The sequence below is a fragment of the Zosterops lateralis genome, assembly GCF_965231275.1.
Source record: "Zosterops lateralis genome assembly, chromosome: 7".
In the NCBI taxonomy this organism is placed as follows: Eukaryota; Metazoa; Chordata; class Aves; order Passeriformes; family Zosteropidae; genus Zosterops; species Zosterops lateralis.
In genome coordinates this window covers 20512260-20526911 of record NC_139767.1, presented here as the reverse complement: position 1 = coordinate 20526911, position 14652 = coordinate 20512260, and the positions used below count along the sequence as shown (strand labels likewise).

Genomic DNA, 14652 nt, shown 5'->3' with positions numbered 1-14652 from the left:
ACATAAGAAAGAACTCAGATGTCAAGCAGCAGCCAAAATTCACTATACCAAACAGCTTTATGGCAGGCAATAGGCCTAGAGGAACTGTCAGAACAGCCAAAGTTTTAATTGTATCTTTTTGCTTGTTTTTATGTGCCTGCTCACAAGTAAAACTGAAGACTTTCAAGACATACTGTTTTTGCCACTCCCTAACCTGGAAACAGCCATCATTATCCTACACTAGGTCCTTCCAACTCCGCTTAAGTACACAGAGTCTTAAAAATGCAGTAATTATCTATACTGCAATTATACCTTCTACATTGATTAACAATATTATTTCTCAACAGCTACATATAAATGCAGAATGGTGACAAGGCCTTTAGTGAATAAATACCCCTCCCTTTATGAGTCTTCTATATTCACTACAGCCATGACATTAAACTGGTTTGATTAATGCTGCAAATACTACAGTAAATTGCCATCATCTGCACCTGTTTACCCTGTAGCCACCTGGTCAGCAATCCAAGTAATCCATTTTTGCAAATAGTACGGAAGCGTCACAAAAATATTCATGTTAAAAAATACACCCACCACGTATTTTGTCCATTCTATTTACACATCCCTTCAGCAGTCTTACCAGTATTTTAACTCCCTCTAGTTCCTAGTGAAGTCACTGAGTAAACTAATTTTCTCCAAACGTACTGACTAGTTAAGGAAAAATCCTCCTCCTCCTGATCTATAACTGGAGCAGTTTTCCTTAGGATTTAAAAAAGATACTCCTTAACGTTACATTTTCTACTCTAAGCAAAATAAAAACAGAGGGGCCTAACACGTATAAAGAAATAAGCCAGCCCTTTTACGACTCCAAACAGATGCTGTTTGTTTGTTTTCTTTTCCCAGCGTCGGCAGTTCCCAGAGCACCGAGGAGGGCGCAGCCCTTCCAAAGCACCACCACTCCCGCCCGGAGAGCTGGAAGTTGACTGGGCACACCGGAGGATGCTCCCACCGGCAAGTGCTGACCTGTAAGGCTCTGCCAGAGGCGCCGATCCGGCAGTGCCGCGCACCCGGCAGGTCCGGGCAGCGCTGCGCTCCGGCAATGCCGGCGGGCGGGTCGCGGCTCGACCCCGCGGGAACTGCCCGCGGCGCGGGGCTGGCACTGCAGCCGCTGCTCGGGCGGGCAGCGCCAAGGGGCCGGTCCCGCAGCCCCGGCCAGGAGAACCGGCCGAGGAGGTGCCGTCGAGGCGCCGCGGCCGCTCCTGAGCCGTTCACCGGCGGCGCCGCTCCATCTGCCCGCGGTCCCGCCCGGGGCTTCCGCCCCCTCCCCCCCGCCGCAGGAGCCCCGGGAAGGGCGCAGGGAGCGCGCCCGCCCCCGGCGCTGGGGAGCCGCCTCTCGCCGCTGGCCGCCGCCCAAGCGCCGCACCTCGCACCCGGGCGCGCTCGGCACCGGCCTCCCCGACCCGGGCTGCCCCTGGCTCTCACCTCGCCTCACCCGGCCCCGCGCACGGCCCCGCTGTGCCCGCTGTCCCTCCGGGCCGGGGGCGGCCGCGCTCCCTCCCGCGCCCGGAGCCGCGCTTACCCGGGGGGTGGCGGGGCGGCCGCCGGCCCAGCGCGCCCGTCCGTGTCCGTGTCCGTGTCCATGCCGGCGGCCCAGGGAGCGCAGGGCGGGCGCAAGCCGGGGACCCGCCTCACCTGCTCGGGGCGGGCTGGGGAGGGCGGCCCCGCTCCGCAGCCCCCGGCGCCGCCTCGCCCCCGAGCCCGGGCATTCCCCGCTGTTCACGGGCGGACACGGGGCGCCTGCCCGGGGAGGCGGCCGAGGTCACGGGCCGCGCCAGGCTCCTGCGGAACCACACCTTGGGCGTAGGGGAAAAACACACAGAAGCAAGAAAAAAAAAAAAAAAAAGTTTCTCGCGGCGAGAAACTTGAAACGCGGAACCTTCCCCGCTCCGGCACGCCCGGAGACACAGAGACTCCCTGTTCCCATCCCAGCGCCTCCCTCCTCCCGCCCGCCCCCACACACCCGCTGTCCCTCCAGCTGCGGCCGGAGCGGGGACTCCGCGGGCTGTCAGCGGCCAGCGGGGGCAGGGCCGCTCCTCTGGGCTGGAATTTTCCTCTCCCCGAGGGAAGCGTCGCGGCCGCCGCGGGCTCGGCCCTTTCCCATTCCAGCCACCAGGGCGCGAAGCGAAATCCCACAGGTGGGGATAACCAGGCGCGGAGCCCGGGGCCGAGATGCGGTCGATCCCCGCGGTGGGTCCGGCCCCCTCGGGCAAACTCGGGCTGTCGGCTCTGTGCCCGCTGCCCGACCTGCCCGGGACTCGGCCGAGCCCCGCCGGGGGATGGGGGACGAGCTCTCGCCGTCAGGAGCGGTGTCGGGCTGATCCAGAGTTTGCCCGCTGAGCACGACGGCACCTCGGCTTTTCTGTGCAGCAGGTACCGATCAAGCGGGGCACTAACGCCCTGCAGAGCTGTGTCAGCACACAGAGCCCTTCCTGCTGGGCCCTGGCACCGGATGGTCTGGCCCAGTACACACGACTCTTTATACAGGTAATGTTTTGCCCAGTGTTTAACAAAAGTTCTAAAACAGCCAACGCCAAAGCATTTATACCTTTCTCTTTTTTCTCTGTAGGAAAAAAGTAGAACGTTGCATTCAAGTATAGAAGTCCTTTTTCTGACTAGCTCTAATATTATATATCTTGAAAAAAATTAATATAATTGACTATTCGATGTTAATATCCATAATACTCGATGTTAATATTCTTCATAGCTAGTGCAATATTGTATATAGCATTGTAGAGATACTGTACTTTAATAATATCCCCTTCTCACCTGTATGTGCCCTTCTCATCTGCAGTGTACTTCTTCAATAAAGATTTTTTTCTGCTTTTTCTGCTTTTTCACTGGAGACTAACCCTGAAGCCACCTGTTTTGATAGACCCTAGAGGTTGTTCACACCCTGAATAACCACATGCCATTATCAGGCACACCCCATTAATCTGTGTATGTTTCTTAAACAAAAAAATTAATCACTGATGAGTCAGATGCATTTTCCATGGTCCAGTTTTCAGAGAGGCAGTGTTCAATGAATTGATCATTTAAGAATCTCAGGAACAATTTCATTGAAGACCTTATGTAAGTTTTGGACCCTTTTCTCTTTTAACAGTCCACTTTCTATTCTTACACTCCTCAGATTGTTACCACTTCCTAGGTTAGGAATGAAGGTTGATAAATTCTTTTGTATGTTGACTGTTCCTGCAATCAGGGCATGGTAACTTTGTGCATTCAGTTTGTAGCATTGGGTTAAGTATGAAAGAATTCTTTGCTTCCAACCAGCTACTTCTTGGGTAAAACCATTATGTGACAGCACCTTCTAAACTCTAATGAAACTCCCATGCTGCAAAGGTGTGAGATGATTAAACAGTATTGTGATGTTTCAAATGAAGACCCTGTAGCTGATTGTGTATTACTTAGAATAATTACACATATTGGTGTCATGTTGTCATCCCCTCTAATATAAATTTTGCTTCACCACAAATAGATAAGGAGCTGTTGTACCACTCCCTTTATAATCTCATTTGAAAACCAATATATGCTATAGTCTAATTATTTTGGCAAGTATTAATGCCACAAAGATCAAAATCAATTGAATAGCTCACATGGGCTCATAACAGAAACTCAGCAATGCCAGGCAGAAAAGTTAGGGAAATAACCTAAAAAAAAAATTATTAGTGGTGACAATTTCCAGTAGAGCCTGGGGGATTATCTAAAAAGGCAGTTCACTGAATAATGCCAATCTCAGTTTAAGAGGGGAGAGGTTACGCCTATTGTCTTACACTACCACATGTCCTACTCTTATCTCAGTTGTTAACTAAACACATCTGAAATTCTGATCACTAGAAACATTGAGTGCCTGCAGGCCACATTCTGCAGTGGCAGTTTTACAATAACTAGACTTAAAATAATTGAGTTTATGAGGTACTGGAGATACCATTTCTCTTCGGGGTCCCAGTTTTGAGAGACAGACTTTGGACTCCTATGGCACTTTATTTCTTTATCGATAGAAAATCAGTTCTGTGTTTGAGTTTCAAAAGATGTTGATAGAATCAAATGCTCATTTTAAAATTTTTCTATTTTTATAAAGTTTCCAACTTTGTCCTGAGCTCAAGACATTGTTCATACAAATCAAATATAACTCTCATACACAATAAACAGAAGGCTGCATCAGAGAATACCAAATTAACACACTATTCATTGTCTCTTCTATTGACTAGCCAAAGGAAAAAAAAAAAAAAAAAGAAAAAAAAATACACAACAAAACATTTAAAGTTCCCTAGATTTTTCAAGCTGATCCATGAAGGTATCATTGTAACAATTTAATGAAGTGGTAGGTTATTAATTGTACCATTGCAATAATGTCATCTTTTGTTCATGGTTTGAGGTAAAACAATCATTTATCTGGAGGCATTAATCTATGTGGCAAGCTGCCACCCGCTGCACTTGGTGAATGTACTCGGTGCTATTGTATATTTAGTATAAATGTTTGCAGATTAATACCAGTTCTGATTATTGTTAGCATGATCTTCAAATTATGCAGGCAGTGAGAACTGCTAATTCCAACTGATATTTGAAGGAGAACTTGTGTCTTAGGTAGAGACATAAAGTTCCAGGGATATTACTAACTATGGGATTTTTATACAAGTTAAATTACTAAAACCAAAGCCTTGCCTGTGTAAAAAAGCAGCAATATCCTATGACATTTCTCATAACGGTCAAAAGTTGTCCTAGGTGGCTTCAATACTTCCGGTTGCTCTCCTCTGTTCAAGAGGTTGCCAGAAACGTGAATACAAGTATTTTTGAATGACAAATGCTCTAGAAATGTAGTGGACACTATGATTTTCAAAGAGGTATGCCCATTATTGCATAAGGTGAAAGCTTTTTGAAGTGTTAAATAGACCACAGGAGCCTTACAATATTGTTTCACTATTGTAAAGGTCTGCTTACATTACAAGGTCTTTTTAAATTTCTTAATATGTAACAGGTTATAGTGACATTTTGTAATTTAAGGATGTAACCTGAATGCACTCCTAATGTGGTTTTGTACATTGAAAATCATACTGTGTCACGCTATAGTTGTTTTGAATATTATTGTGCAAATTAGGTGTCCAACAGATTACGGAATTGAAAGATGTTTTCCTTGTTAAATTACTTTTCTGATGCATAACTAAATACATTAAAGCTGAGCTGTTTATTCTACACATTTTATGATATATAGGAGACATGATAAAAAACAGGGTTTTACCCTTCATACTATAAAGCAAGGAAATACATGATTCTTCATTTTGTTTCAATGAAAACTAAATCCATATGTAAATTTTATTTTACGGAACAGTCAATCAGCTGACGTTGCATCCTGTTGAACAGTTGCTGTTTCTGTGTTTGCATTCCAGAATGCGGGTTAGGTTTTGAGAGCGTGCACACACATGTACACAGCTACTGAAAGCATTGCTGTAGGCACAGGGACAAGTTTGGGAGCCCATTCAAACTGCATACTTAACTGAAGAGCACTGTCCCCTGTACACAGCACTGCTGAGGGAATCCTGTGTTCTGTTCTGAACTACAAGAAAGACAGTGAGGTGCTGGGGCATATCCAGCTTTGGCCTCACAAAGTAAGACTACAAAAAACTACCCCATATACTTTCAGATATAGGACTAAGTAATTTCTGCTTTTTGTATAAGGTTTTCCCAATAGTCAATACTGCCCCAAATAGTTTTTGCTCCTAATGTGCATTGGGATATTACAGGCATTTACTTTATTAGAAATGCATTGTTCTTTTAGGTCATATTTAAGACCTGCATAATGATACTAAAATGTACTCTCATTACTACCATTGTGTTTTCACTCTGATAGTATTTTATTTTTGCCTTTGGATCATGAAAGCAAATGTTTTACTGCTTACAAATCATGATTTCTACATTATTTTGTTGCTGAGCAGTATTTTTGGGGATGCATTAAGTAACAATTAGTGAGATATTCATGTGGATTAACACTGCAATTGGGTAATACTAGAAAGCTTCAGACAATGCTGAGTAGTGAGTGATATAAGGTATAGAATCACATATGCTGTGAAGCATCCTTGCAAAGTTAATTATTTTTAAAACAGTTTTGTCTAATTCTTTCAAATCATTTTAGCCACAGTAGTTGCAATGAAAGATAGATGAAAATTAACTTAAATGTTAATCTTAGCTGGGGTTTAGAAGAAATTACAAGTTCACTAAATTGCTCTCATGCACTAAATTTCCACATTTTGAATGCACGTAGTCTGCAAAATCCTCAATACTGAAGTCTGCAAAGTCTAAACTGTAAAAAATATTTCTGAAGAAAATCACCTCTGAAAAGAAATACATTCATAATATCTGTTCAATTGACTAGTAATTCATTAGCTTATGGCTTATTGTATCATATATCATAATACTACAAGAAACACAATCTCCTGTTTCTATTAGAAAAGTATACTTAGGTACAAAGAGAATAGGAGATTTCTGCTACAGAGATAGAAAAAATGTAGCAATAGCTAAGCTATAAGCAAATGAGTTATCTTAGGTTCCAAAATCTATATTGCTATGGTTGTACTGTGGCATGAAAACAAGATATATTAGCCAAGGAGAAGCCTTATGCTGCACAAATTTGTATCTCTTGGCACTTAGGCAGCTTGCTCAGAACTAGCCTGGGTAACTTTACAGCCCTCATGCTTTCTGGGCAGCCCCGGAGGTGCTACATACATATAGTGGAATCTAGTGCCATATGTTAAGATGCTTTGGAAGCATGGAAAGGGAGTTAAATGCTTCACTTGGATGATATGAACTGTGTACTTTGATTAGACAACTGAATAAATGGGGAGGAGAGAGGGAAGAGATGCTCCTCTGGAATGCTAACAAGAAAGTGAAGTTGTTCTGTGTGCAGTGTGCTTATTCAGGTGTGCTTTAGGGACGATGGCTGGGACCCACAGCCAAGCTCCAAAGGGACACATCACATCTGTTTTGAACACAGGATGATACTGAGATGTTCAGTACAGACAAATCAAAGGTAGTTTTCATCACATACATGCACACAGTGAATTCTAAGGACCTGGAGAAATGTATTTGTTGGGAAAAAAGCTCATCCTGCCTTCATATGCTGGCAGTTCAAGAATGCAACTGCACCAACTTTTATTTAAGTCACATTATAGGCACATATTCTGCTTCATAGATCCAGAAATTATTAATGTTCTAAGCTTTTAGAAAGCTGGATTTTTTTCCCCCAATAAACATTTGAATAAAAGTCATAAATATATACTTACACAAAGGTTTCAGTCAGAGTACCTGGCAGAGTTCACCAACCTTTTCAAACACACTGGACAGGAGCCCTAGGCTGTGTATTACAACTGAATGTGGCTTTAAGTCTAGTGTAAGCTTCATCATGGGGAGATGAAACATTAGTTACAGAAATTCTTTGAGGTTTTAATCTGAAAATTATTACTGCTCTGAGTTTGAGAGCTTGCATAAATAATTTCTAGTAATTTCAAAGCCCAGCTTTGACTGCTTCTTTTTTGCAGTTTGCCATTGTCTCCTTGTAGAATTACCTTTTTAGTGAGCTTCTATGCGTAGTCAACGGGGCTTGTGCAGACATGTCAAAGACAATTTTAAATTAGCATATGTATGAAGCTCAGTTCAGGCTAACAGTTCAGAGCCAGGCTTCTGGAGAATGTATAAGTGAAATTGTTTCTCTCCTTGGCTATGCTTAGCAGCAGTACACAGGACAGAATAGCTCAAGGTATATTCTCTGGTAAGAATCCACCAGTATATATATCATTATATCTGCCCTGTAAACAAAAAATGGTAATTAGGCAGCAAAGTAGTCTCGCATTTAACAATATGCCCCTGGCAACACAGACTGAGAAAGCTGTCTTGTCTTTGTGAGATGTTGAATAAAAACATAACTTGTATCCATACTATTTGCTATTGAGGTACCAAACTGGAGTGTATATATTCAGCATCATTAAATGCTTCTAATTTAAGCAGTTAAGTTTTAGCTAAGTTTAATTTTATCTAAGAAACGTTTGAAACATTTTCTAGCACTTGTTTTCCCACGTGTTTTTAGTGGAGGGATTGTGTCTATACACCATAGGGTGCGCTCTTCCTGACACCAGAGATGCTGTTCTTTCAAACTTCCTACCTTCCAAATTGCTGTGCTAAAATCACTGCTTGCTATCCACTGAGTAAAGCATAGTTTGGAAAGTTTCATTTGTATCTTGCCACAATCAGGAGGGGAAAAAAGGCTTAACAATCTAGTTTGGATTTGTTCTGTTTACTATGGCATAAAAGCGAATATAATGATGCTTAGAATTCTCACGTGCTAATTACTATGTATGCAGGCAGCAATTTACATTGCTTTTTACTGTACATTATCTATCAATTCACTCTAGTTAAGTACTGTATACTAATCACAAACAAAAGCTGCATAAAATTGTCCAAGTATTTTCATTTAAAAATAAATATATAAACAAGTAAGGATAGGGCTTTAAATGCTCCATATGGAATCTGCAAAAGAAATGCCCTTAGCTCACCCAATCTGACTCGAGCATTAGGCCAGATTTAGAAGACTGTGCAATGTCCTATTCATAGCAGTATGACTACACTATTAAAACATCTGAAGATTCAGCTTTTAAGTAGCTCATTAAAGGTATTTTTAAGCTTTTCTTTTTAAAGAAAAACACAACTAAATCCAACAAAAAGATTTTTTAATGTATCAGTCAGTCCCACTCCATGACCAATGTGTAGCTCAATGTCATGCATTTGTGCCAGATGTGAAATTCCTATTATCATTCTAACTGGACCTATAAGCCACTGAGCTGCTACCACAGCACTATAGCTATTTCTGACTTTGTGGAATAAGGCCAATGTTTTTCTCAAAAATAAAGGTTAGAAAATTAAAAGAGCACTAATTTTATCTCCCCGTCTCTTCCTGGAGAAGACTGGGAAACTTAACAGTAAAGAAATTCATCAAGAGTTCTTAAATACAAAACACCATCTCTGGCTCAGGAAGTTCCTGAACCACAGACTGCTTGATGATAGGAATATTTATGGGAGTGTATAGGTTTTCCTCTCCTTTTTTAGTGTCCCCTCAACATCCATTTTTGGACATTGCCTGAGAAAGGATACCAGGTTAGATAAGACATTCAGTCTGACACTGAGAGGCTATTCTCAGTTTTGTGGTTCTTTAGATATATTTGGAAGTCTGACTTTAAAACAGCAAGACCTCATTTTTTAATAAAGGTAAAGGAGTGCATAGATGTATGAGGTTTCTTTGAACCTACTGTAATTATTATTTCAAGATTTTGCCTTCGGTCTTATTTTTTACATTGTAATGCACCACACCTTTCAAGTACTTAAGCATTCAAAGAGCTGGTGAAGGCAGTTTGGTGGTGTTTGAAGGTAAATTACAGCTCTGCTGAATGACTTACTTGGGTATTGACTTTAGATGCTGTGTAAAGTGGCGATGCTGAATGGCTTCATTAACAACTCTGAGGCCAGTGTGCCTGAGAGATGGCACCAGGACAAGGAGATGTTTTATCTCTCTCTAGCAGGGTATGAAATGCTTATTGACTGGGCTGAACCTTAGAAGTCAGGCCATTATAGGCAAATACAAGTTCATGGGCTTCATTCCAGACTAAGATTCACAAAGATAAACATGTATATGCTAATTAATGCATCACAGTGTATTTAGGCCAAACAGTTAAAGAGAAAAGACTGAAACAGGATTGAGCTGCCCCAGTAGAATGAAGAGAAAGGAATGGGAAAGAAAGGGTAAATGAAGAGTCACCTTAAATAATTGGTAATATTTTTTTTTAATTTACTACTTCTGAAACTGCATTTGAGAAATATGGAATCGTAGACTCTGATCAAAATTATATCAATTTGAGCTGAGTTATACAACCACGTTTTAAGTGAAGTCTTGTCTCCTGGTTTTACAGACAGAACCCTGCTGCATAACTCGTTTTAAGTAATTCAAGATGCACCTTAGAAAATCCTTGGCCCAAGGGCAGAAAATTTTTGAAACATTTAAAGTGAATGAAAAAGAACGGGAAGATAAAGCTGCAGAGTGGCTCAGAAGCTAGATTTCTGTGAGGGTAGAAGGAAATTGTTTTAAAACACAGACTGTGCTTATCAAGACTTAAAGGAAACATGACGTCTTTCAGTGTAAAATATGAAGACTGAGATGAGAGAGAGAATCAACAGGTAAAAATGTCTGGCAAGGCCAGATTACATGGTTAAGGAATACAAAGGTATAGGAACAAATTCATGACACAAGTAAAAATAATGTCCATGAGCTGGACACATGGTTAACTTTGCTTCCTGAGGCTTTAATCCCCAAGTCACTCTGTCCTCTTTAGATCAGAGCGACTCTTAGGATAGATTGTATAACTATCATAGTACTTATATAAGAAAGAACAACAGCAGCCATAACAACTAATACCTGCTCCTTTTCTAGACTTTTTCAAATCACCTTTTTTCCACTTCATGTGCCACTGATGAAAAAATCTGCTGAGTGCATAAAGAAAATTGCAATTGAATTTTGCCACAACTTCATCCTTTGTCAAGACTGAAAGAGCTTAATGCTAGTACTCTTCAAGATCTGTGCTCCAACGACTTTGATCAAGTTTTCAGCAAATCAGATTGTTACTGTCTCAATGTATGAAAAAAAATGGAGCTGTATCAAGTAGCTATCATTCTCCTATGTAAACTTGAAAGGTATTGAATATGAATCTGAATTATGTATTTCAAACTGAAACAGCAGAAACAACTAAATTTCTAATATCTAGACCACTGTAATTTCTGGTTGGAATTACTGAATATAACTTTTTTCCCCCATAACTTTCAATAAAATAACAGCTTTTTTACTCCTTCTTATGACAAAAAATGGTATCTGTTACAAAAAAGTAAGACAAAAAGTACAGTCTAGTTAGTGAAGACTTAAATCAGTGATAGCTAACCTGGATACAATTTATACAGTTATTATGATTCTTCTGAATTGCAAATCAAACTAAGTAAGTGTTCTATTGAAAGCAAAGCAAACAACAAAAGTGAATCTGTTCTATTCTAAGTCATGTCACAGAAACATGTAATGCTTCTCCAGTTAAACATAATAGCAATTACTCTTGTAACAGAATGGAACCGTTTCTGCACTATTCTACTGACTCACCAACTCAGAACAAACACTTGCCACGGGTGAACTCCAGCCTACTGGCTTCAAGGGCAAGATCAAGATTCTCTGTGATTTCTAAGGGTGCAAATTTACCTGATGTTTCCAGGTGCATGCAGAAGTGTTTTCAAGGTTGCTGAAAGTCTAATTTTTCAAAGGTCACAGGTATTGAAATCTCCATTGCCCTTTAAATTACACAAAAGCAGGTAAAAGACTGGACTTAGGGATCACTTTGGGAATAATGAGGAAGGGGGAATTACCTTAAAACTATTTTAAATTTATAAGGAAGCTTTTGATTTTTTTTTTTTTTTTATTTTTCCCAATAGGTTTTATTATTGTGGACAACATGTACCTTGCTTTATATATGACATAATACTATCTTGCATACTTTTTATTTTATTAAGAATTTATGTCCTAATGCTACATACAACAGGTTTTTTCATGCATAGATTGTGACTGAGACGATAACCAGAAAACTGTGCTTGGAATAGGACAGCTGGAAACTGCTGTCCTATTTCCTAAGTGAATCTGCACCAGGACATCCATATGTGCTATATATGTGCCTGGAAGGTTACTGTTAAAAATTACTGATCACTGCAAAGATCCCTCCTTACTGATGGCTTTTTCAATGTAATTTTTGAACACATTCCACAGTTTACTCCAAATTCAGAGAAAGACTTGAATCATAATGCTGAAGGAGAAAAAAGACAGGAGAGGTAGATCTCAGAGCAACAGTTTTGTAATGTATTGAAGCTGCACTGTTACAGATATCCATTTTTCTAGTTTTAACTATCTCTCTCTTAACTCTAATCATGAGATATATACTGAAAGTTATTTCTGTTTAAGAGCCATAGACATCTGGTTTATGTTAAGAAAAGAAGCCCTTTACAATCTTCAGCAAAATAAAGCACGGGGGAGATAGTGAGGGCAGCATTCAGAATTCATTATCACAGTCACTGTGGAGAGAATCCTCTCTTAAGAGCTGTGGCACTTTTGTGTAGCTAAAAGACTAAAACCTGGAAGCTCACTCTGAGCACAGACTGATGACTGTGAAATCAAATATCATCCAAGTAAAACCAAGAGTACAGCACAGAAAAGGTATCCAAGCTGAGTCTGATATGACAGAGAACACCAGGAATCTGTAATGTGCTTCAACCGTAAGAACTTTAACCTAATGCTGTAAAGAAGAAAGTGAAGTAATATTTCTTAAATCCTTCTATGCAACACAGCTTATTTCTTGTGTTTTTGCAGCAAGCTGGCCTTTTCAGAGATCTCTCCAGGCTGCACCAGATAGCAGTAAGTATCACACACAGCAAAATGCCACAGCGGACTGGCATCTGATTAGAACTGTACCATTTCATTTGCAAAGTGTACTTCAGTTACAGATTAACAGAAAGGATTTAAATTATTGAAGGAGAAAATTAGTAGCTGGTAAAAGAAAGGTAAGAAAAAAGCATGCTGGAAATTATAGGGAAACCACAGGACTTGATTATACTGTATGTTTTAGCTTTTGCATACAGTTTATAATTTCTATGCAAGAAGTCTCATCAAGACCAAATATACTTTCTAGAGATTATTATCTTGTCCAATGAAAAAATATAGATATTTAATTGAATTGTAAGTCAGCTCAAAGCCTCTGAAGTCAAGTCTCAAATTTACATAGTAGGCATGATGAAAAATGTGACCTATTTGGAACTGTGGAATTATAATCTAATCTATTTAATTTTTATGGTTGCCACCATGGAACTGGTAGTAAAGGCATGGGAAACTCGGAGTAAAGGCACAGGGTACTAATGCCTTTTCCCTTTTTTGCTAGAAATCTCATTCCTCATCTGCTTCAAGATCTACTTTACCAGCAGATCCTTCCTGAATAGTACCCGTGTTTAGCCTGCAATACATGAAACAGAAAAGGTGGGTAGAATCCTTTGCCAAATTTAGAACAAACAGCAAGTTCCAACAGCTCCTCCAGTCAGTCCCCCTTTTCACTACCCAAAGGCGTACAAAAGTCAGGTAACTGTTGCAATTTAATTTCTTTAGCAACATTTGATCCAGCAGGCCTAAGAGTATTTTTGTATTCCTATACTTAAATACATGCATTAGGCACATAAAACCCAACATTATAGAGCCCATTTTAAGGATGGGTGGATTCTACAGAAAAAGATCTGTGTCAGTCTGCAATAAAAACTTTCCTGCATTTCTCCCACCTGGCATTCACTGTAACACTAGTCACTTATCAAATAAGGCTCATAAACCCTTTTACTGGAAGTGTGAATAAGCAGAAAGGTTTCAATATTAAAAATATGATTAAGAGCAGTAAGTCTTAACACACCATCTGCAGTGATCATACTCAAATATTTATTATGTAAGTTCCACTAAGGAATAGTCAGTGAGGTTTGTCAGAGAGCTGAGGAGAGTTCAGAGGAGAAAGCTGTGTGAAGCAGCTTGTGACAGTATAAAGAAACCACACAAATATATACATCCAAGGGGAGAGCTTTCAGGCAGTGGAAATTGAAATATAGCATTCAGTCACTCTCAGTTTCATGAATACACACTGGATTATTACATGAAAGGAAACTGCAGGTCTAGCAATTCTGTGTACTGCAATCCAGGTGCGTTTTCTGCCAAGGATGACCTCCTGACAAGCACCTTATTTTAATCTCAAGGCCCTGGATTCTCAATTATATTTCATAATCACTTTGACATAATGATTACAGACTTCCTAGACTATTGTCTGATAGTTTGTGCTAAGAACAAATCCCCAAAAATAGAATGCCTGGTCTCAAAAAAAAGGCAGAGACTGATCTTGTTCCTTTTTCTCTGTTTCTTAAAGGTCTATTCTCTACTGTTAGACTAACTTTATAACAGTCATCTTCACTTCCAGAGGCATCCAAGGATCAACAGCCATATTATGAATAGGTTCTCAAGTGTTCTGTGCTTCAGCTTGTCTCTTGTGCAGACTAATACTGTTCTGCCAGTGTTTATTCAGCAGTTACTATTGTCTGATACAATGAGCCCGGTTACCATTTATCAGACTTGTTCTTCCAGCTCGTCTACATTCCTTGTCCTTGCCACTTCCAGGATCAGGAGATACTTTATGAAGATATTTCCTGAGCCTGCTAAAGGGGCATGCTCCCCTCCTCAAAAACAATAATCACTTTAATAATAAATTTAAAACTGAAACAAATGCTTTGAAAAATATTTGATTAATAGCCCTGATATAATTATCTTTTTCTTCTTACACTTCTTGGCTCCAAAAACATAAAATATCACCTTTCTACATTCTAGCTTGATTTCATTGTGTCTTTTCCAAAATTTTCATATTTGTAACTTTTGCCATTCTCTGGAAGTTCAGTACAAGCTTTCTGGAGTAGCTGTATTAAGAATGAGCTTATGCATTCTGCACTGTGCACAAACTATGTGTAAAAAATATTAAAATGCAA

At 40.3% G+C, this 14652-nt stretch overlaps 1 protein-coding gene across 2 annotated transcripts in view; it reads right to left on the bottom strand.

The window, feature by feature from the left end:
* Nucleotides 1-2167, bottom strand: part of COBLL1 (cordon-bleu WH2 repeat protein like 1) — a 77346-nt gene extending 75179 nt beyond the window's left edge. The window contains exon 1 of one of the 2 annotated variants that reach the window (XM_083864990.1): nt 1556-2167. In XM_083864990.1, coding sequence (XP_083721116.1) covers nt 1556-1617 — 62 coding nt within the window. In that variant the 5' untranslated portion in view covers nt 1618-2167. The remainder of the gene's footprint in view (nt 1-1555) is intronic. The other variant, XM_083864989.1, reaches the window with a different exon arrangement.
* Nucleotides 2168-14652: the final 12485 nt, after the last annotated feature.